General features: G+C 40.5%; 1 protein-coding gene across 3 annotated transcripts in view; it reads left to right on the forward strand.

Annotated features, from left to right (window-relative positions):
* Positions 1-22721, forward strand: part of Ssh (Protein phosphatase Slingshot) — a 139713-nt gene that overhangs the window by 88444 nt on the left and 28548 nt on the right. For all 3 annotated transcript variants that reach the window (XM_076811984.1, XM_076811993.1, XM_076812035.1), the window contains one exon: positions 7353-7418. In XM_076811984.1, coding sequence (XP_076668099.1) covers positions 7353-7418 — 66 coding nt within the window. The remainder of the gene's footprint in view (positions 1-7352; positions 7419-22721) is intronic.

Below are 22721 nucleotides of genomic sequence, written 5' to 3' on the forward strand. Positions count from 1 at the left end.
TTCAGAAAATATTCAAGGGGCAAATAGAAATCTTCACTCGCCCGTAGACTTTGATCCTCGGATCCCAATTTCGGATTTATACTGAGCACAGATGAACGTGACGTCCACGAAGTTAATCGCGAAAAGCAGGCTTCTTTATCGGGCATCAGATCAAAGTTACATTTAATCACGCGCAGTCCCTTTGGTAATTTCCCGTTCTACCACAGCGCCGTGTAGAATCTGCTCGCAGATGTCGTTCGAGCGATCATGAACTACAATAACTACGTGGTCAGTATTACATCATGAACTAACAGATTTTGTAATCTATTAGGTCGGTGCAAAGGGTTTGTTCGCTCACTGTCAGGTGATATTATGTGTGCAGAAATGCTTTCTCGCTACGACTACTTGTCCATACATTTATCAGGAAAGCGAGAAAAGTTGATAGATAGCCAAGGAGAATACTCTGACTAGGAAGACATGTAAATTAAAATTTTCACTTTTAACGCCTCATGGTCATTTTGCGTACAATAGACCCGCCTTTTAACTTTGGAGCTTGATACCGGTTAGTTCCTGACTTCGAAATGGCATTGGCCTGACTTTTTACGGAAATTTGAGGTTTCCTCTTCCGATAGAGACAGGCAGTTTCTGGATCAGAAGAGCGTTCGTTGGTGAGTGACAGCCGTTAGAAAACCATTCAGATCTCAAAGTAAATACTTCTTTTGAAACGCACACTATGAAACTATATTTTCGAAAAGAATTATATGTTATTAGTATCAGCCAAAATCTGTACGAAAATGAATTGAAAAATAAAAAAGTTATGATTTTTTTTTAAGTAAAAAAATTCATTTTTATGTATTTTTGTAACTATTGGGATTTTTTTGTCCCATTTATATTATAATAATAATAATAATAATAATAATAATAATAATAATAATAATAATAATAATAATAATAATAATAATAATTTACAATTAGTAACAAGTAGTATATGGAACTTAGAAGTTATTCGAATTACGGATAAGAAAATAAGGGAGAGTGGGTTAAACACGAACGCGGGGTAATCGCGAATGCGATGGTTACGGCGTTTTAATAAATAAAAACTAACTTGCCACTCAACTAGCTAATAGTTTAGGTCGTATCCACTGCCGGCATAGGTGCGTTGAAAGCAGAGAGCCAGTTGGACAGAACTATCCTGGCAGATGTTACCATTTGACCAAGGCTTGACAGACTTCAAACAATCTCGCCAAACCTTGCGTCACTCAAAGGCCTATCGATGCTAGTTCGGGTTTTATTTGTTCATCGCTCCTTCGAACAGCAGGGAAAGCGAACAGGATTTTACGGGTTATCAGCCGTTTACTCCCGCAGATAGTTCCGTACTTTCTCCTCTGGCTCTACGCAGTTCTATTCCGCGTCGGATAAAAACGATAAATCGCTTGGCTGCAAGACAGCTAACCTGCAATTAACATTCTGACGACCATCGAAGTTATGCCTGATCGTGCCTTTTCTAAACATCGCGTTAGCGTTATGCTCAGGATCGTGGTATTATACATCTCTTCAAGCACTTGCCAAAACATTCGCCATGCCTCTTAAAGGAATAAAGCACTGAAGGTGTGTGAAAAGTATACGAGCATTCTTCGTACGAGCAAAGATGGATTTCTAACTTTACACCCCCCACCTGTACATGTTTTATCAAATTGTATATATTTTTTCAGACAAAAATAGATAATATTTTTACTGTTACGGGTTAGGTTATTCAATTGGATTGTTATTCAATTTAAGGGGTCAGTCCACTGTGACGGTTTGAAAAATTAAGCTCTTTTTAAAGATTTTTTTCTCCGTTGATACAACGTATAATGCAATAAATGTTTTTGTTATTTATTAATCTACTCTTATATTATACAAACAAATATTAAAAGAATTTTTTTAATTTGTTTTCAAACTTTAAACGCGATTATCTCAAAACGACATTTTTTCAACTGGTGCAGGTGATTGCAAAAAAACTATTTGATCAATCAGTCTGAAATTTTTACACTTTATTCGGCACATCAGTGGCTATGGTCGGGACTACAGAAGCCTTTTTTTATTAAACTTTTCATACTTTTACAAGGCAAAATGCTTGAAAAATTCACCGTATTTCGACACTTAAACTTCAAACGTCCGCCATTTTGTTAATTTTTTATCAGTAAATGTAATCCTACTCCCGGCCATAGCCACTGATGTGCTGAATAACGTGTAAAAATTTCAGACTGATTGGTCAAATAGTTTTTTTGCAATCACCTGCACCAGTTGAAAAAATGTCGTTTTGAGATAATCGTGTTTAAAGTTCTAAAACAAATTAAAAAAATTCTTTAAATATTTTTTTATATAATATAAGAGTAGATTAATAAATACCAAAAAGATTTATTGCATTATATGGTGTAACTACGGAGAAAAAAATCTTTAAAAAGAGCTTAATTTTTCAAACCGTCACAGTGGACTGACCCCTTAAGGGGGAGGTTCCGGTCTAAAAGTCGATTTTTTTTATTTCATTTTTCGAATGTTCAACGTTTTGGGCATACGTGTTAAAAAGAATTGGTTGAAAATCGTAAAATTCCCGAAGTTATAGGCCACTCGGCACTCACGTAAATCTTTAAACGCGTTTTTCCTGTTCTTTTCATTAATAAATAAAAACTATGAATAAATAATGCGTTTTCTCGAATACACATGCTATTACCTAAGAATTAGTAGATGTCCCGTTTTGAAGAAAAAAATAAACAGTCACGTTAGGTATAACTGTCCAAGCCGATATTGCTTAATCTCCGGTAAATGCAAATTTAAAGTTCAATCTATTACAATAAAATCTAGAAATAATGGAAAGCCATTGCAAAATACATCAGTGTTTCATATGCAGATTTTTATTAATCTACTGAGAAAACCTTAGAAAGTAATTGCTTCGATTAATCCTTAAGGATGTCAGGGTGGAATGATGGACTTGGTCAGATCTTCTTGGATACAAAGTTATGAAAGTATGTTTCGTGACAAAGTTTCCCGCGACTTTGCTTCATTGAAGGTCAGCTGAAAGTCAGCGTGCTCGCACCGTTGAATTCTTATTTTCATAAGTTACAACATTACATCAGAAACACGTCAGTCATCCCATTAAAAAAAAAAACATCAGTGACCTTGATATTTTTAAAAACTGATGTCGAAAAAAAAATCCATTTTCCGTCGGCGTATTTCAATGTATAACGATTCTTGTATATTTACAAAATTTATGTGCATTTTCCAAAAGCCTTATTCTCTATAAATTCCTAAAAAAAATACCTATATTATACTGGCCTTCGAAGGAGAAAGCTGTAAAAATCGTTTTTCTTTCAACCTTCTAAACGAGAATGCCCCCTTAGTCCGCAACAGGCTATACCATCTCGCAAAATTCGAACGTGATCCCTCCTCCTTCCGCCCAGCCCCAGAGACCACTTTCTAACCGGTCCCGCGGTGTCTGCGTCCGGTTCCTTTCGGTTCTCCTGCGAGTGTGACTCATTAGCGCGGCGCGCGCACTCGAGCCCGAACCCGGCAATTAGGTGAATAAAACGCTGCCCCCTCGAAACGGTACATCGAGCAGCGACGGAGGGGGCGGGCGCGTACCAGCTACCAGCGGTGCGCGGCGGAAAGGTGAACGCGAAGGTCAGCGCCGCTCTCTTTTGCTTGTCGAGGGGCATACGGGCGTAGGGAAATGGAGCGCGTTACCGTAAGCCACGTTAGAGCAAGGTGCTTGACAGGTGAGCACCAAGGTCTCGGTGGAAGGTCGTGCCAGTAGCTGGCAGAGCCATCGTAGTCGGCTCGCGTCGTTTCTCCTTGCTCCACTGTCATTTGGAGGCAGTGCGCAATATTCGCTTCCAAAACTCGCGTCTTTAAGCCTCGTGGCCACTAGCAACAAACTTGCGACGTTTATTGCGCAAGAAACTTGCACGAGTGTTTACACTACAGCAATATTCTTGCCTGCAAGTAGTTGCCAGGAAAATCTTGCTGAAGATATGTCCCTCGTGTCTAAACCACGGTGTAATAGACAGGTGTTCCGACTCTGCACCTTTTACCCCATCGATTTTGTGTGCCGATTACTGTTTAGTTTGCCTGGCCGCCGCGAGAGGCGTCGTGACTTAGAAGGCATATACATATGTGTTAATGAGATTGTGGTAGTAAAGATTGTAATGGTATCACTGGGCTTGCCAGAAAAATCCTGCGCGTAATGGAGGGGGAACATGCCACACGCATGCGTGGCGTGTTCCCCTTCCACTACGAGTAGGAATTCCATACCAGGCCTGTATAATATATGTAAATACCTTTACAACAGCCACGAAATCTGCCGGGCGCCAGAAGAACTAGGACGAAAGTCACCCATGCTGGACAGGAGTCGGAGAACACCTGTCTATTACACCACTCTACACTGCAGTGTTACGCCTGAGAGTTGACAGCAAATATTTATACATAAAGTATCTACTATACTGTCGGTCCAACAAACTAGAATTTAGAATTAGTCGAATAAAAATTTAGTTGAATAAAAACGTATTCGTTATTCTCGAATAACTTCACTTTATTCGAAATTTTTATTCGAGTTCATTCGAATACAAATTTATTCGACTAATGCCCAACTCTGCCGCTTCACTGATTTTACGATCTCGGTACGCATACCTCTCCCAGCTACTACATCAGACAATCGAGCGCGTAACGCAGACTAGTGTGCCGACTCTTCCCGCGTGAACGAGCTAAGAATCACCGGGAACGACGATGAAGCAGTCCGCCAGGAAGTCTCGTCCGCGACGTAAGCTCCTGTTATACGTCTCACATCCTGATGTCACGCTTGGGACGCCCTGCGTCAAGCTTGAAACCTAGTAATCTTAAACATTGGTACCGCTGCCATGCTCCTGTCGGAAAGTCGGCCGTGCCGCACACCCCAACGTCCCGCTAGGGGGACACAGTTACTTCTGAAAGCTACCCACGAACCAGGTACCCGCTTCAGCGCGCTTATTCCGGGGAAAAGGCGGCGATTACGCTCCGGCAGCGTAAAGTCTCCGTGGGTTTTTTTTTTCCTCTCTCTAACTGGTCGTTACCAACCCTCGGCGATGTTGGTGGCTTGTAACGGCGGGAGGTACCGTTTCTCCAGGGGAAAGCTGTTAGTGGAATTGTAACGGACTTCCCGGAAACCTGACGTCGAACTTGGGGCCGTTCAGTTCCAGGGCGACTGGCGGCGCTCGCGTGGTCGTCGATTTTTACAACGCATGGGCTTTTACATAATGCGTAATTAACGGTTATGCTGGATGTGCAGCGTGTGTCGTAACGAGCGGGAGGGGGTGGGGGAGGTGGTTGCGTTACCATTGCAGTTACGAGCTGAGAGTTTGTTCGGCTGCGTGACGCCAATTGCCGCCGCGAAATCGGGGCTGAATAATCGCTGGCCTAGAGGAGAAAGAGTAAACAAGGAGTAGCTGGCGAAGGGGGACGCCAAGCATTAGGAGTTTCAAACCTTCCCCAGAGCTATTTGATCGGTTAATCTTTTTCCTTTTATGTCTCAAAATATGGAGTTAGAATGTGTACAAAGCAATAGGGAGGAAATGGGGATAGTTGCGTACCTACTTGGAGCTCCGAACCTTTGCCAGCCATTTCTCTGCTTTTAAGCTTGGAAATATTTGCGGAATTACTGACGTACCAAGCAATTGCGAGACGAGGTCTAGAAGACAAGGATAACTGAACAAACACTCGGAGCTTCGAAACTGTTCTGTCGTTTAATGCGTCTTGCTTTGCCTGCGATTTTCCCTGCGCACGCTTCAAAATGTAGAATTATGTGTGATTATAAAAATAAATGTGGGTACGCCTAGCTGGGAACAGTGAGGTCTGGTAAACAAAGATAACTGAACGCTTGGAGCTGCGAAACTGTTGCAGTCTTATTTTTTCGATTAATCAGTACCTACGCCTTCCTTTGCCGCCAATCTCCTATTTTTAAGCTTCGAGCTATAAAATTACAGATATACCGAGCAATAGTGACGTCTCCAATGCATAGGCCCAAATTAGAAAATGAAACACTGAGTGGAACTCCGTAATCCAAGTTCCGTGTGCATAGTGAAGTGACGAATAGTTTGGAGGTTTGGCAAGCGATCTAGTATCGAGGACTATTTAAACCGGAACTCTTTTATCTCTCACCTTTTCCAACGCCTACGAACCCCACTATTCGGTTAAGTCGACTATCCGGCCACCTTTGTAGTCGGCGACTAGTCGGCAAAAAAGGCCGATTGATCGGCTTCCTTTTTGTGAATACTTACCCATTTTCTCTGTCTCTCTTTTTTCTAACGAGTTTTATAATTATGCTACATCTCTATGTACCGACTAGTGGCTGACTAGTCGGTTAAGGGGTTACCGCATCCTCAGGCGCTCCAAACAGCACTAAAATATTTAGACGAATTTTTTTTACTGATAATATGAGGTTGAAAATTATTTCTTTCCTTCTTATGTGTAGAGCATTACATTTCTACCGAACACTTTGTAACGAAAAAATTAATTTTTGTTCTTGGAATGTGAACTAAAATACCCTGAAAGTTTGGAAAAGATCCGCTCAACAGTTTCTTAGAAAAAAATTCCGAAGAATCACCTTATTCCTAGCGTCCTAAATAGGGCTCTCCCTTAAGCCAACTTATCTGGTCACTTTTGTAATCGGCGACTAGTCTGCTTCTTGGGGGCCGATTAATCGGCTAGTCGGCCAAAACCCTAGTCGGTACATCTCTAATACTTATAAATGAATTGGACATAAATGTCGCAAAGCTGAGTGGGCTCAACGACTGCCTCAGAGCCTAATTATGTCGCTTCGTTTCGACCGACGATAAAATAGTCGGTTAACCTGTTAACCGGCACATTTTTCAATCGAAAGTGCTCCTTAGCTGCGTAATGACAAATGGCAAAAAAGGAGTTAACTCGTCTTGCCCATAGCGGGCACGAATATGTCTTAATGTTATTTCTGATGCAAGTAGAACGGTAAACCTAAAGACAGAGGGATCTCCACCGATAAATAGGCACAGAATTTACTCTCGAAATATTATTAGTAAGCAAAGTGAATTTTTATTTTAATCTATTAATCATATATGATGAAAATGGCAAAGGGAAAAGGAACAAAATGAAAGCGAAGAGACATCGGAAGGTATACTGTCTCTGTAGTGGCAATTAGAAACAGATGATATTTGTATTCTTTCGCAACGGGCGCGGTTTCGTAATATCAGCGACGAGTTAACTCGTCCTCGCCGGTTAACAGGTTTAATGCGTGATCGGTGGTTTGCCCTGTATAACTTGAACGACATGACCCTCGAATGTTCCAGGACACTCGATACCTGATTCTTTTCTTCCCTTTTCTGTTACAGAGGCTTCAGCGTCAGCGTTTGCGGTCGACAGCACATTTTCAAGCCAGTATCGGTGCAGGCTATGTGGTAAGTCGAGTTTTTCAAATGACGCAAATCGAAATATGTAGCTTAAAATTTACGAAGTATCCTTTGTATTTCTGTTCATTTACTTGTTAAGCTTTCTAATCGATTCATTGTCAGAACAAAGTAACTTCATAGAAAAAAAACCCTTCATCCTTAGTGTTCTGTTTGGGACATTTTCACCTTTTAAGATTCGAGATACAGAATTGTAGGTACACCCAGATATATTGCGAGGTCTAGTAAACAAAGATAGTTGAACAGTTGGAGTAATCGTCGTACTTTTAAGCCTCAACATGTACCATTATAGCAAAGTATAGGTACATCGAGCAATAGCCAGGTTTAGGAAACGAGGATAGCTAAACACTTCAAGTTTCAAAGCAGTTCCAACCCTATTTAATACCTGGTTATACCCAGTCAGGCGGCCGGAAAGAGGTGAATGTTTGTGAATTTTTTTTGAAGAAGCGCAAGCGTATATTTTTACAAAACTTTTTGCGCTTAAGAGAGTAACATTTAAAGAACATTTGGTAATTTTTTCGTAGAAAAATATTCACGTTTATGATAAAGTAACAACCGACATCCAAGAAGCATTTTTAAAAGTTTGCTTCTGCGGAGAGCACTGCCATTCGGAACCAGATTATCTAAAATCAAAAAACAAAAAAGATTTCGTTAGTATATTAATGTATCTTCCGATCGACGGAGAGAATTTAACGAAATCTTTTTTGTTTTTTTGATTTTAGATAATCTGGTTCCGAATGGCAGTGCTCTCCGTAAAACCAAATTTTTAAAAATGCTTATTGGATTCGGTTCTTATTTTATTATAAACGTAAATATTTTTCTACGAAAAAATTACCAAATGCTCTTCAAAGGTTGCTCTTTCAAGTGCAAAATGTTCTGTAACAATATATGCTTCTGATTTTTCAAAAAAAATTCACAAACATTCGCCTCTTTTCGGCCGCCTGACTGGGTATAACCCCTTAATCGATCGATTTGTACACCTCATCTTTCTTTGCCAATCACATTCCTTTTAATGGCATATGTGATAAGTTCATGAAGAGACTGACCTAACTTCTTATAGATTTCATTCGTTTATCAGAGTATCTTCATTTCTGAATATGATGCTACCTTTTGTACCAGCGGCCATGGCCGTGATGGAAACACCGGTTCCCGTAAGATCACCGAAGTTAAACATCACGGAGCGGCGTACTGGGGAAAGATGGGTGACCATCACCTGTCTCCCGGTGCGTCGCTGCTGCTGGGACCCGAAGGAGAGAGGAGGGAAACAGGAAAAAAAAAATGACTATCGTTCGTTGGGCAATATAAGTGAAATGCTTGAAACGCCATCCTGTGTGTTAAAAAAACACACAGGAAAACAAAAAATACAAATACATGCTACCATTTGTTTGATCAGAACAAGAGGGTGGTTAAGTTTAATTTCACTGCCAAAGGACGTTCTGTGACCACTTCCTACCTGGCAATACTGAACAGCATACCTTCTTTATAAACGAAAAGGCCAAATTGCTTACCAGTAAGCTTAATTTCTGTGTCGTTTCTAAGATAAACGATTCAATTGACCGAGAACGGCCATTGTCGCGAACCTAATAACCATGACTAATAAATAACGTCGCGTAATTGCGATAGATGGTCCGAGACGACACCCACGGAAGACGCACAGAGTCGACCTACAGTCAGAACGGGCGCGAAAGGATCCGACCCACGTGCACGCGGAACACGATCGATCTTTCAAATGGAACTAATAATAAGTCCACTTCTCTTGTATCGCAGCTGCATCTTACCTTTCTCTGCTCGAGTAGTGCACTCACACCGAGGACAGTTGCGTTTTACAAAGAGGAGTTGGAACCAAGACCAGTGTTCTTTTCAACGAAACTGGCCAAGCAACTGGTAACTGGAAAATGAAAATATCTCGATATTTTGCAGAAATAAAATTCAGGTGGCCCCAGTGACGTAGATACTAGGGTTTGTCGGTTTTTATTTATGAATTGGTAAAATTCGAAAACCGGGTTTTAAATTTAAAAAAAAAAAACGGTTTTATGTATTAGAATTAATATGCAGAAATTAATAATTATTTAATTAGAAACGTTAACATTTTTACTTGAAACTCGCCTGTTTCAAACTGTTATATAAAGGTTCTGACTGAAAGAGTTATTCAGAACCTTTATTCGGAATAACCGTTATAAAGAACCTAAATATCAGACTATATAAGTATAAGTTACGGTTCCTATATAGCTCTATAACTTTTATATTTTAGGTTCTATAACTTTTATTTTTTAGGTTCTATATTAGTTAGAAAGCGGTTATAGAACCGATTCTTGTAACGATTGTACAGAATTTTACAGTAAATGTAATCAGAACCTAAAAAATAAAACTTATAGAACCTAAAAAATAAAACTTATAGAACCTAAAAAATAAAACTTATAGGACCTAAAAAATAAAAGTTATAGGACCTAAAAAATAAAAGTTATAGAACCTAAAAAATAAAAGTTATAGAACCTAAAAAATAGAAGTTACAGAGCTATATAGGAACCGTAACTTATACTTATATAGCCTGATATTTAGCTTCTTTATAACGGTTATTCCGAATAAAGGTTCTTCATAACTCTTTCAAGAACCGAAATTTTTATAATAACAGTTTCAAGCCCCGATCCTAACTGAACGAAATGAAAAAATTAACGATAAATAAATGACTTCATTCAGAAAATGTTTTGTGTCGCGTTTCGACCCGAAATGCCCCACTGTGCGTCGTGCAACCACAGGAACAATATTATCAATATTTCCCAACGTATTAAAAGAATTAATGCTTGTACAAACAAAACGATTCATTTCCTTCGAATCATACCATCGCATGTACCTATGTTGACAAACAGAAACGCGCAGAGGATTTTCTGAAAACCGAGTTACACCCCACTCTGTATAATTAAAAACTGTCCAAGTAAGATCGAGTATGGGTTCATTTCTACCTGAAATCCTGGCCCAGTCACTGGCAATACTTTCATAGAGATGTAATAGAAAACCGAAATGTTAATTCTCGGTGCTTTGGGGGAGGGTTTTTCAAAAATGTCGACGTGAAAACACGTCGGACCAGCGCGTGCAGGATGGGAGTCTCTCGGCGCGTAAACACGGCCACGTCAGTGAGAGCGTTAAAAAGAAATTCCCGCCCAGGGAATTCGCACCCTTCTCCCCTGCGCTTAGATTCGCCACGTGCTCGCCAAAAGGGCGCATTGCGCGGAGCGAGGCCACTTTTCGGCTGGGTAGAATGCTGGAAAGGAAGAATCGAGGCGCAACCGAGATCCTTATCGACGCGGAAGAGGATCAAGCTGAATGGAAGGAAAAATGAAGCGTGGGCCGTGGCTTAATTGGTCGGCATCGCAATTGTCTTGTGCCACGGGTGGACGATGAGGAACTTTCTTGCCTGCCCAACCTCTTCCGCTCGTGGATTTTTCAACGCGGGTGAAAACGCGTCCCGATCTTCCCACGCGAACCTTACATCCTTGCGATTATGCCTGACGGCCCCTTTTGTTCTCGCGCTTCCCCTTTAGAAACTGGTCTGTGCAATTTGGCCGCTAGGTCGGATTTCGATTTCTGACTCTAATAATGACCGATGGGACTGATCGAACAGTTTCTCACGGTTCTCAGGAAATTCGATGATCAAACACCGTAGGTAGTTTTTTAAGTAACTAGCGTCCCCCGCGTCGGCTTCGAGATACTAGCGTGACTGCTTCGTGTTTATTAGAATTAATATATTTTAAGGAAATTAAGTATTTAAAAAAAAAAGGTTAATTTCTTCATAATATTTTGGAGAAGAGAACATTCTCTCCTTTGGGAGATGTACTTTTCCTTCGACGCAACATATACCAGGCGCTTCTTCTTTGCATGTTAATAACGTAGCCTATGTCCGTCCTAGAGTATCCAGGAATAACGTGTTAAAATTTCAGGAAGATCGGTTCGATAGGTCTTGAGTTTTGCGCGACATAAAAATCGGCTCTCTCTTTATATAATAGTGTAGATGCAGATGCAGTGACTTCGGTACATGGGTTAGGCGAGGATAAACAGCTTTCTGTTAATCAAACATGTACTGTAGGGTAAATGTTCCAATTGCTGCCAGCGTCCTTATTACTGCCACTTCATTTGTTTTACTTAATAAACACGCAACGTATAAAGAATAGTGTAAAAAAGAATTTATCATAAAATTGGCACTGTTCTTCTTATTATAATAGCACATTACTTTATACGTTACGTTTTTATTAAGTGGAATAAATAAAGTGGCAGTAATAGGGACACTGACGGTAAATGGGACATCTACCCTACGTAAAGCTGAAGTATTTGGTCACTTGTTACATGTACGTTTGATAGCAGAGAATATATTACAGAATAAAACATAACAGTTGATTATTGCTTGCCTTCGTCAAATTACTACTTCTCTTTTTATCTTGGTATATTGGATTTGCCACTTTAATCAATAGATAAGCCTATCACTGCTACTTTTTATGCGATCGAACTGTTCATATCCTGATAGCTTGTATTCCATTTCTGCGCTTTAGAATTGTTTAATGGCATTTGATTTTTGGCAATTTTGTAAATATTTTATGATTGGTCATGTCGCTGGCAATTGTTTTGCTGTCAAGAAAACGTTTGTACGACCAAAATGAACAGCTGTGTCTCAGGGAAGAGGAGCCTTTGATAAAATCCCTTTAATTTTGTTTGACAAAAATCTTCGTGGCTCAGCTTTGACACCGACTTGCACTAATAAACTCTCCAAATACTTGACAAATAATTTTCACGAGAACTTCAAAATATATACTTTCGAATATACTACCGTTTATTTAAAAAAAAAGTCTTCGAATTTAAAAAAAAAATTCTGAATATACTTGCGTTTTCAGACCTTGCAGGTAGGCATAACCCCTTAACGACAGCTGGATAATGGAGTTCGTGACACGAATATCTAACAATATAGAAGTGCTAATACCCTTATGTACATACAGAATAAATAATGAATCCTCTGATGTATAGAACTGTGAAAGTATCGATACCTACTGATCGCATAAAAAAAAACTAACATAAAGAATCAATACTTACTAATATTATTTGATTATCGCATATTCACACATACTTTTCACACAGGTTTGCATACTTTGCTGCTGGGAATCAATAAATAAAAACTATCATTCCCATAAATACCCAATACTATCTTCTGTTAATCTCAAGTTGAGCCAATTAAATAAAATTAAATTCTCCTCTAACACTCCACCTCTGAAATGTCGAAAGAAAAAACAATTCCTTGGAATTAATCGTCCAAGTACGTTTCATCCTTCAGGTTCTGAGTTTTAATTGCTAAATAGAATAATTGATTTTCCACGTAGGAGCAAGATTCAATCGATTCGTCAATTGTCGAGGGGTTTGCACGATAACGTTTCGCGTGAGACTGCGCTGACAACTTTGATGTTGGTATCAATCGTTCCCCTCCACCATGTCGCCAAACTCTCTGCCAGTCCGCATCACTGGTGGCCAGATACCAGCCCCCTAGACGCGTATCCGTCAGTGACTCTATTGTCGAGAAACACGTGGCGAGGACCGTTACGGCACAGACGAGAACTCCGTCGGTCTATCGTCGTTGACGTTCTCGTCGTGGTCGTCCTATTTTTGGAGAAGCCTCGTTGGGCTCGACCATCCACGTGGTGGGGTTGCTCGCGACCATGGACCATCGACCGCGCCATTTATGGGCGCGTCGCGACGCATGGTCACTTTGCCGAATCGCGCTCTGTTGACCCTGAAACCCTGCTTCCACCCCCAACCGTTAATTCGACGCTGCATGCTGCACTTTTATGCGGGCATAGGTAACTCACGACGGAACTTCGATAACCCGAAAATTTCGATTTTTTTTTTAAATGCGCAGGTTTGTAGGGGACCTCAATAAAAGTACCAGACAATTTTTCTTTTGCTACTCTTTGGTTCCTCAGGGTGCAAACAACCCTTAAAGATTAATGCACGTTTCATTATGTACGTTAAACTATGCATCTTCATCGTTTATAAACTGTATTGCAAATTAATTTAAACGTAAAAATATGTTTTTTTTTTATCTTCAAATAAGTACTTAACGACTGGTCACATAGAATAGCCTGTTTTTGCAGACTTTTTCTAGGAGAAATGAAATAAATATTAGCATTTAACGTAACCAGATTTAAACATGTTAGATGTCTTCGTTTAAAATCTCATCCCACAATTTTTCAGTGCATTCTCAATCACAGCAATTTCTACAAAGTGCAGTTTATTTGAAATTGAAATACAAGAATTTTCAGCAATGGTTAAGCAAATACGTATGGCAGGCGTCGCGCGGTGCGTTAATTAAAATTAAAGAATGACTGTAAACGAGACGCGAAGTTTGCCCTCGTTGAATTAAAAGATTCTCCTAAGTGAACGAATAATTCATTTAATTTGAAAAATCTTCGATTAAAAAACCGTAATTTATATTTAGGCAGGCGTGTTTTTATAGTTTCTACAAAATCGACTGTACGCGAACTACGTGGCCTCGTGAAAACAGCAAGTTCCTCACCCCTGTTTTAGTGATCCTGAAACCCTTTCGCGGATGGTGGGATAAAGATTTGCAAGATATTTTCATGCATTCTGAGTGCAGCGCCTTGACACAGAAATCCTGGGCAGGCTTCTAGGTGATCCAGGAATCGTGCCAGTTGAAGGATCTTAATTAATGCGCATAACCTAATTAATCCGCGGTCGCCTTGCGTCCGAGACCAGTCACCGAAATTGCTATGAAGTTTTTGCCCTTCCTACTTCGTCCCGATCCCGAGGCTCCTTGAGCGAAGCATCAAAAAGGCGTGCCCCACATGGGCGGGCAATAAATAATTATCACGCTCCGCGTCACTATTTACATAGCTAATTAACGATCGCCGGCGAACAGAGCGTGGAGCTGCTCTGGTGGGAGGGGGCCGGGCGGCGGAGCTGGGATATATTTTACGTTCGCCAGTTACTTTCACTGCTGTCGCGCTGCACGTCGATTCGTAATGCTATCCGCGTGTTAGGTAATCGATGAATAACGAAGCGACAGCGCGGAAAGAAAGCGGTAATTCGACAGGAAATTTCGCGTTTGGCGCGCTTCGTGAATGGGACGTGGGATTCTGCGCGATTGGAGGGGGGTGTCTAGTAGCGATAGAAGCTATGCCGTGGATAGTATCGGAACGTGAAAAGAATCGTTGAATCTTGCGCGGATATTTTGAGGAACCGCAGGAATGCTTATAAGCATTATATTATTGGAATAAAAACATTATTCACAGATGTTACCGATTCCGAACAGAGTATGTAGCTTGGAATCTTAACCCTCGCTTGCAGGTGGCTGGGTCATTTCTGACCCGTATAACCAGATGCTTTCGGGAGAGAACAAGTGTATTATTAAGATATATTCGATTTTGTAATTTCAATTATCCAGTATAGTTTTTGTAGTTAGGTATGCTTTATCACAGTTTTGATAGTAAAAAATAAAAACAGAAAGGGAAACCTGCACATAGTCCAGATGTTTTATTTGTATGTAATAATTGCCAACAATACGTTTTTAACATACATGCAATGAAAGAAAGTGGAACTTAGTGTATACTGTGTAATAATAATGATAGGTAAATAATTTTTTTTTATAACATTTCCAAGTGTAGTTCCCTGCGTTTTGCCCCAATGTAACAGTAATATTCGCTTAAAAAATAAAATTGTTTATGTACTTTTTCATGGGTCAAAGTTGACCCACCTGTAGTAGTAGTAAACTTCCACCCCTAGTAAAGCTTGATTGGTGCGATGACTAGTTTATAAGTTATTTGTTTATTAATATTTTTTTTCTATAGTATGGAGTAATGTTAATGCTTATTTAAATCTATAATCTTTATCTACTGTTACCAGCGGCCGTAGCCGTGATGGAAACACCGGTTCTCGTTAGATCACCGAAGATGTTAAGCATCACGGGGCGGGGTACTGGAGAAAGATGGGAGACCACCACCTTTCTCCCGGTACGCTGCTGCTGCTGCTGGGACTTGAAAGAAAGAGGAGGGAAAAAAGAATGGGACTATAGTTCGTTGGTCAATATAAGCAAAAATAAGCTTGAAACGCTATCCAGCTTAAACACACAGGAGAAACAATAAAACATAAAACAACAACATATATCTACTGTTTCAGTTTTAAGCAGGGCCAGGAAACACAGTTTTAGGTATATATCGTGGTCAGTGAATGTTAGTTTTTACAGGTGGTCCATGAACACCCCACGAGGATACTTATGCTTCAGAAATTCACGTGCGCGCTGCGGGTTTAAAGGGGTATTCTAGTCTAGACACTCATTTTGAAGGTGATATTTGGAAATTAATTCTGGAAAACCTATCGCACCTACAGTACAGAGATTTTGCACACGTATTTAGTAGTGTTTGAACTATCAACACAAATTTTTGGAATGCGGTATATTGAAATTTGAACAAGTTACACGCCGAAGCGCAGGTCATGTCACCAGACAACGACCCCATCGGGCGCGCGAATTGCGGCCGCCCTAGTCATCTGAAACGAAAGTACCAAAGATTTTTTTAATCTATATTTTAGTGTAGTTATCGCCCGATAACTAAAACTAAATAAACTAAAACCCCATTGAGACCCCATTGATGAGGTTTTGCCATCCCCCAAGCCCCAAAAGGTGAGATCTTAGTTTATTTTCATAAAGAATAAGAGTTTTCATTAACTTTAATTTAGGTCTGGTCCGAAACTACACATTTTTAGAAGATGCTCGAATTTGTTTTGAATCGATTGGAACCTCCGTTTTTGAGTTATCACTGCAAAACAAAAGAAACTTTTTCTCAAAACGCCTATTTAATAATTCATCTGTAGCGTCGTATATAATGCATATTTTTTACTAAACAAACGTGCTTTTTAAAGCTTATGATGTCAATAAACTTCATGCCAAAGAACAAGTCTCAGTCTCAATTGGTTTCTTTGTAATTAATTGAAACAAAAATGCTTAATTTTAGACAGGAACGACTGCCTAGTACCCTTAAGCCCCTATAACTCTGGGGGCTTTTAGAATTTCACCTTAACATTTTAGGGACATATTTTCGAAACGCAAAAATAAATTATTATAAAATCAACAAAGAAAAAAAATCGAATTTTTGGGTAGAATATCGCCTTAATGTGCTAAATCTGTAGTAGGGTGCGTGTCTGGACAAAAAGTGACCCAGCTAACAAGCTATTTTACAATAGTGCAGATTTCCTATGACGCATTGTTCGATTCAACAGGTTTTTCTTCACGCCGGCATAAAAGACGTCGAGTTTGCCAGTTTTCAGGTCACCTCCAACAGGTTTGGGTGTGGTGAGCGCCCAGCGATAAGTGTTCCTCTTTCTCGGCCATGCAAAACGAGTCGCCTCCGATTTTAATTATCTCGCACCGTAGATTGCGTCGAAAGGAGGTGAGACGAAGGAAAGAAGTTGATAAAACAGGGGGAGCCGACGTGATTACTGAAATGAATGTCAACACTTCCTCCCTACATCATGCTACCAATTAATTGCTCGCTGTATCTGTCGATGGGTCAATCACTGTTCATGGAAGGCAGAAACCCTAAAGGCTTTTTCACACACGGCACTTTTGTACTCGCTTCACTTCACATAGGCAACGTTATGTTATTTCTTTTTATTGTCCAACTCATTCGCTCGTTAATCGAGCAGAGATCTTTTGCTCAGTGTTGCACTTAGCAAATAAACAACTCAGAAGAAGGAACAAATTTAGTTCTATTCAGTGTTCCTGATTTCTCGATATTTTTTGTTTCTCGAGAAATCAGAAATGAGATCATATTTCTTGAGAATTCTCGAGAAATTGAAAAAAATATTGCAAAAATTATATTTTTGGAATAATGTTGATAATATTTATCAAAAACACAAGAAACTTTAACTACATGATTATTCCTGTCTAATTTATACAAAACTTGTGTAAATGAAAAAAATAGATATTAAATATAATTGGTAAATTTATTTATTTAATACGAAATTTATACAAAGCAAAACATTACTTTTTGGTTTTAAAATTTATTTTTAAATAGCACAATGCGTCTAATGTAGCGAAGAAGCTCTCGAGAGTATTTCTCGCAAGTGGACATACGTCCGAGAGTGACTGTAGAAGAGCGACGTTCAACTCTGAGACAGCGGACGCGTTGCAATTTGCTCTCGAGTGGATAAATAATAATATTACTATCCGACAGTTGCTTCCGAAATACGAACCCCAGGTTCGTACTCTGCGAGTGCTGTAGGCTCGCGTCGCGGCAGACACGGTGTTGCCAGATAAGTGTTGCGAGGCACGGCGTTGCCAGAGAAGTGTTGCTAGGCGGTTAGCCGGGAGAAATGCGCGGCCGAGGCAGTCTGCGCCGAGCCAAGTGGCGAGACACATTTTATGTACGCCATTTATTAACCAACTCAAAATATATAACTATTTCATTTCATCCACCCAGCAATTCCTCTTTCTACGTTGCTTCTTTCTCTTTTTTAAAATATTATAAGCAATAATCAAAGCACTAAGTTTTCGTTTATCCATAATCACGGCCTCACTTCGTTCGTAGCTTAAAAGAAACCGAAAGAAACTGCAGAGAGTAGGCTCGCGTCGCGGCAGACAAGGTGTTGCCAGATAGGTGCTGCGAGGCACGGCGTTGCCAGAGAAGTGTTGCTAGGCGGTTAGCCGGGAGAAATGCGCGGCCGAGGCAGTCTGCGCCGAGCCAAGTGGTGAGACACATTTTATGTACGCCATTTATTAACCAACTCAAAATATATAACTATTTCATTTCATCCACCCAGCAATTCCTCTTTCTACGTTGCTTCTTTCTCTTTTTTAAAATATTATAAGCAATAATCGAAGCACTAAGTTTTCGCACATCCATAATCACGGCCTCACTTCGTTCGTAGCTTAAAATAAACCGAAAGAAACTGCAGAGAGTAGGCTCGCGTCGCGGCAGACACGGTGTTGCCAGATAAGTGTTGCGAGGCACGGCGTTGCCAGAGAAGTGTTGCTAGGCGGTTAGCCGGGAGAACTGCGCGGCCGAGGCAGTCTGCGCCGAGCCAAGTAGCGAGACACATTTTATGTACGCCATTTATTAACCAACTCAAAATATATAACTATTTCATTTCATCCACCCAGCAATTTCTCTTTCTACGTTGCTTCTTTCTCTTTTTTAAAATATTATAAGCAATAATCAAAGCACTAAGTTTTCGCTTATCCATCATCACGGCCTCACTTCGTTCGTAGCTTAAAAGAAACCGAGAGAAACTGTTCTATCGGATAGTAAGCTCTCCGCGAGTTTTCTATCGCCTACCTGAGGGTAAAAAATTTTCGAAATTGCTCTCAAGTGGACACACAATTTGAGAGGTAACTATTGAGAGTAACTTGCGCGAGTTCTCTCAAGTGGACGCGTACCTTAAGAGAAAGGAATCGAGCATCCCGGAATCTCTAAACATCAGACGAGCTTACTTGTACGTGAAGTTCGATCGTAATTGTATCGAGCGCCTCGTTCGAAGATGATTCCATCCCACCCGATTTAAACCCAACGAATGTAAGCCTAAAAGAAGAAGAGCGTGCGACGCTCGCAGTACCAGTGGTGATCCACAGAAGTTCCACGCGTGAAAAGGCCTCGCAGGCTGTCGAAGGGGGCCAGGCCAGTCGCGGATGGCGCGCTTCTAAATTCAGATTCCTGCTCGCGAACGCGCCTCGGAGCAGGAAGGGTTCTCGGATTAGCGGGGAATTAATGAAGCATCGCCAGAGGGGAACCGGTTCTCGACCGGATGACGAAGACGTTGGCACAAAGTGACACCTCGCCGGGATGATAAGACCGTCGATACTCGATACGAGGCCGTTCTCGATGCCCGGCCAGATTCTCGAGACGCGTCTCACCGGTTGCTCCCCGCCGCGGGCCACGAACCTCCGTCAATTATCGGTTCGATGACCGACTGGCCGTCGCGAGTGTTTCGCCAGGTCGTTTTACATCATTGGGTCGTTCCCTCGCGATCTTGCCCCCTCCCCTCGGCATTTTCACTTTTTGTCAGAGAAATCGCGGCGTACCCACGCGCGCACACCCCTCGCCCAATACTTTCGCGACCGGAGCAAAGAATACGCCGCTTTCCCGTTCAGAGAAAAGCTGGAAATAGACTCCGCGAGACGACTTCCTGGTTAGCATAGCGTGTCGCGGCGGTTGTGTCGCGATCTTTTGTTTGTAAAAGGCCGGCTTGACCTCGAAAGTTGGTGCTGCTGGTGTGGAATTGGACAGCTAGCTTAAAGTGGACTTGACGCGCGAAGTCGATGTTGATTTAATGCAAACGTGATCCGGATTCGAATCTAATCTCAGAGTTTTTAACTGACTTATCAGTTCGACCTCGGATCGCTATCTGAAACACAGTTAACCCTCGGGCGGCCGCGTGGTGAACTCAGCTCATCAGTTGAAAATAATCATTTTAGCCCCGTATTACGCTTCAGAAACGGTTTCTCTGTTGACAGTGGTAGCTTAAATTAAATGCGATGGGAAAATATTAGCAATGTATCCAAAAATGCAGTAAATGTATTTAAAGCACACAGAAATAGTATATTGTTAGAAACATTTAGGCACCGCGTCATAAAAGGGGCTGCACGGGTGAGCCTAACCAGATGTGGCCAGCGTGACGAGTGCAGCGACGATGGGCCCAACTAGCGCGACGCCATAGCTGTCATAAAATTAGCATCGGGGTCCGTAGGATTTTTCCCAAAAGCACAACTGAGGACTTTCCACAGGACGGAAAGGCAGTCTTCTATAGATCTCGAGTCAAGAAGGACTCCATCGTTACTCTTGTTCCAGTCATTGCAAAAAAAATATATATATATATTTTTTTTATATTATTTTTTATATTTATATATATATATATATATATATATATATATATATATATATATTCAGCAATAACTATTTCAGCAAATTCTCCCTGTTACATTTTAGACTTTCTTACAATATGTACAACATTTTGAACATCAGAAATGAGAATCAACTGGCACAAGCTTCATAGGGTTCTTGGAACACACCACGATCGCGCGGAGAGAATGTTTGTCTTACCGAGACCTAATGAAGGAAATACGCAGATCGGTGAACGGAGTTCACAAAGCGCGCCCGCTCGAGGGTTAAGGGCACTTCCCGGTAAAATTGCACAGAAAATAGGCGATTTCTGTGATCTTTTCTACAAAAAGCTATACAATGTAAGGCTGTGAAAGTTTTTGTACTCTATCCTACTACAAATGCAGTGAAAGTTTTTTAATTCAGTGTTATCCGCTACTGGCTTTGATATGCATTACGTGTTGCAATGGTGTAAAGATGAAAGTACAGCACTATCACCATCAGACCTCCAGACGGGGCCATCAAAGATAAAAAAACTCAAAAGCTTCTTTAAGGGGACCTTCCGGTCTAGAGCCCCAAAATAGGTGATTTTTAGGAATTAATTAAAGGAAAACTACTGCATATAATTTAATGGGGGTTTTTGCATTGTATTAAGGATGTCTTAAGTTATAGAAATATATTTTTTTGTTTCATAATTAATCATTGCAGACGGCACTGGGGAGTCGTTAAAGTCGAGGCGTCAAAAAGTTCATCCAAATCGGTGGGACCTGTATCTCCAAAAGTTATCATCCGATTCGACTGAATAGTTTCTAATTTTGAGGAATATACTTCTGACTAGGGGGGAAACCAGAAAAAACATTTACAACATCGAAAAATGTTTTTTTCGCCCAAAAGTGTCTGTAAGCAAAAATGGAGAGGTTGAAAATTCATAATAGTCTATAAGGCGGAAGCATGTGTAATTAATAATACAGTCCCGTTTGAATTTTTAGAGTCGGTAAGTGTTACATTTTTTACATTGGCGATGGTGCGAGAAAACCGTACGTAAAAAGCGTGTTTTTTTCTATTCTTTACTTAATTTTACGTTTATCAAGGAGTATTAAGGCAATTTACTGTTAATCCTCCCGTCTCTTCAAATGTAGCCTCAATCTCGGATATTTATTTTTCCTGGCACCAATTTACTGTATCTACTCTCAGCGACTGCTACCTGCGCTCGGAACTCGCGTCGCTTACCGGCCTGTAAAATCTGACGCGCTAAAATTTCACCTGATTTTTGATGTTTTGAGAGTTTTTGCAACAAACGTTTTCGAGATCTTCAGCGTTTCTCAAAGCTGCGTCAACGTTTTATCTAGCAATCGGTAGATGTATCTAAACTCTAGCGTTTTGTAATACATATTCTGTATTTTAACCGATAAGGAGGAAGGTTGGGTTGAAACATGGGCGGTCTTCGAGATTTTTTTTAAAGCGAACTACATAGCGTATCGGAATGAAACTTCTTGCGTTAATTAATGCACGCATAAATCTACGACATGAATTTATTTTATCTATAATGCATTAATTATTAGTAATACAGATAAATGGGTTGTATTTAAATGGAAATGGAAGAACACAGCCGTGGATTACCTACAAATTTAATGATGCATTAAATTCTTAGCCAGTTTTTATATCGCAAGTGAATGGCTGACATTCACGGTGGACGTTAATCGGGAAGGTTCATGTTTCAGGCTGCCAAATGGATGATGCTTGACATTTTTTTTAAGAAGCGGTTTACGATGTAATAAAGTGAAATTGTTCGTGTTAGTTAATATACCTACTTATCGAGATATATGAATTTATATGTTGTTTACTCTAATAAAGCACAGGAGTAAATCAAAGATAAAATTACGAATGCCCCACTGTTGTACCTACCAAAACTGACGTATATGTGGTTGGAGAACATGATTCCAGCTCGCACAGTAATCAGAAACACAGAAAACAAACAGATTTATATTTCACTAGCGTCCCCCATCTCGGCGTTGCCCGAGATATTAGCGCGACTAATTCATTTTTATTAGAATTAATATCTGTTAAGGAAAGTATTTTGAAAAAAGCTTGATTTCTTCGTAATATTTCGGAGAAGATAACATTGTTAGTATAATGATTTTCTGAAATTAGGATGAATTGTTGTTGCGCGTCACCTGCTGGAGCAATGATGGCAAATATTATCCATCGCTCCTGTTTGAACTTCTCCTAAGTTAAAATACCTAGTTAATTCCTGGATCATAATTCAATGCAAACCTTCCGGTAACGTTCACTCTAGGGACGTGCGGGTAATCGAATGTGTCGGGGACCCGAGCGGTCGGGTCGGGTCGGGTAAAGTCGGGCGGGCTCGGACGGGGGCCCGGGACAGTCGGGCCTACGGGTAGTTCGATTACTTCGGGTAGCGCGATTGTAT

This window comes from Andrena cerasifolii, chromosome 1 (genome assembly GCF_050908995.1).
Source record: "Andrena cerasifolii isolate SP2316 chromosome 1, iyAndCera1_principal, whole genome shotgun sequence".
Taxonomy (NCBI): Eukaryota; Metazoa; Arthropoda; class Insecta; order Hymenoptera; family Andrenidae; genus Andrena; species Andrena cerasifolii.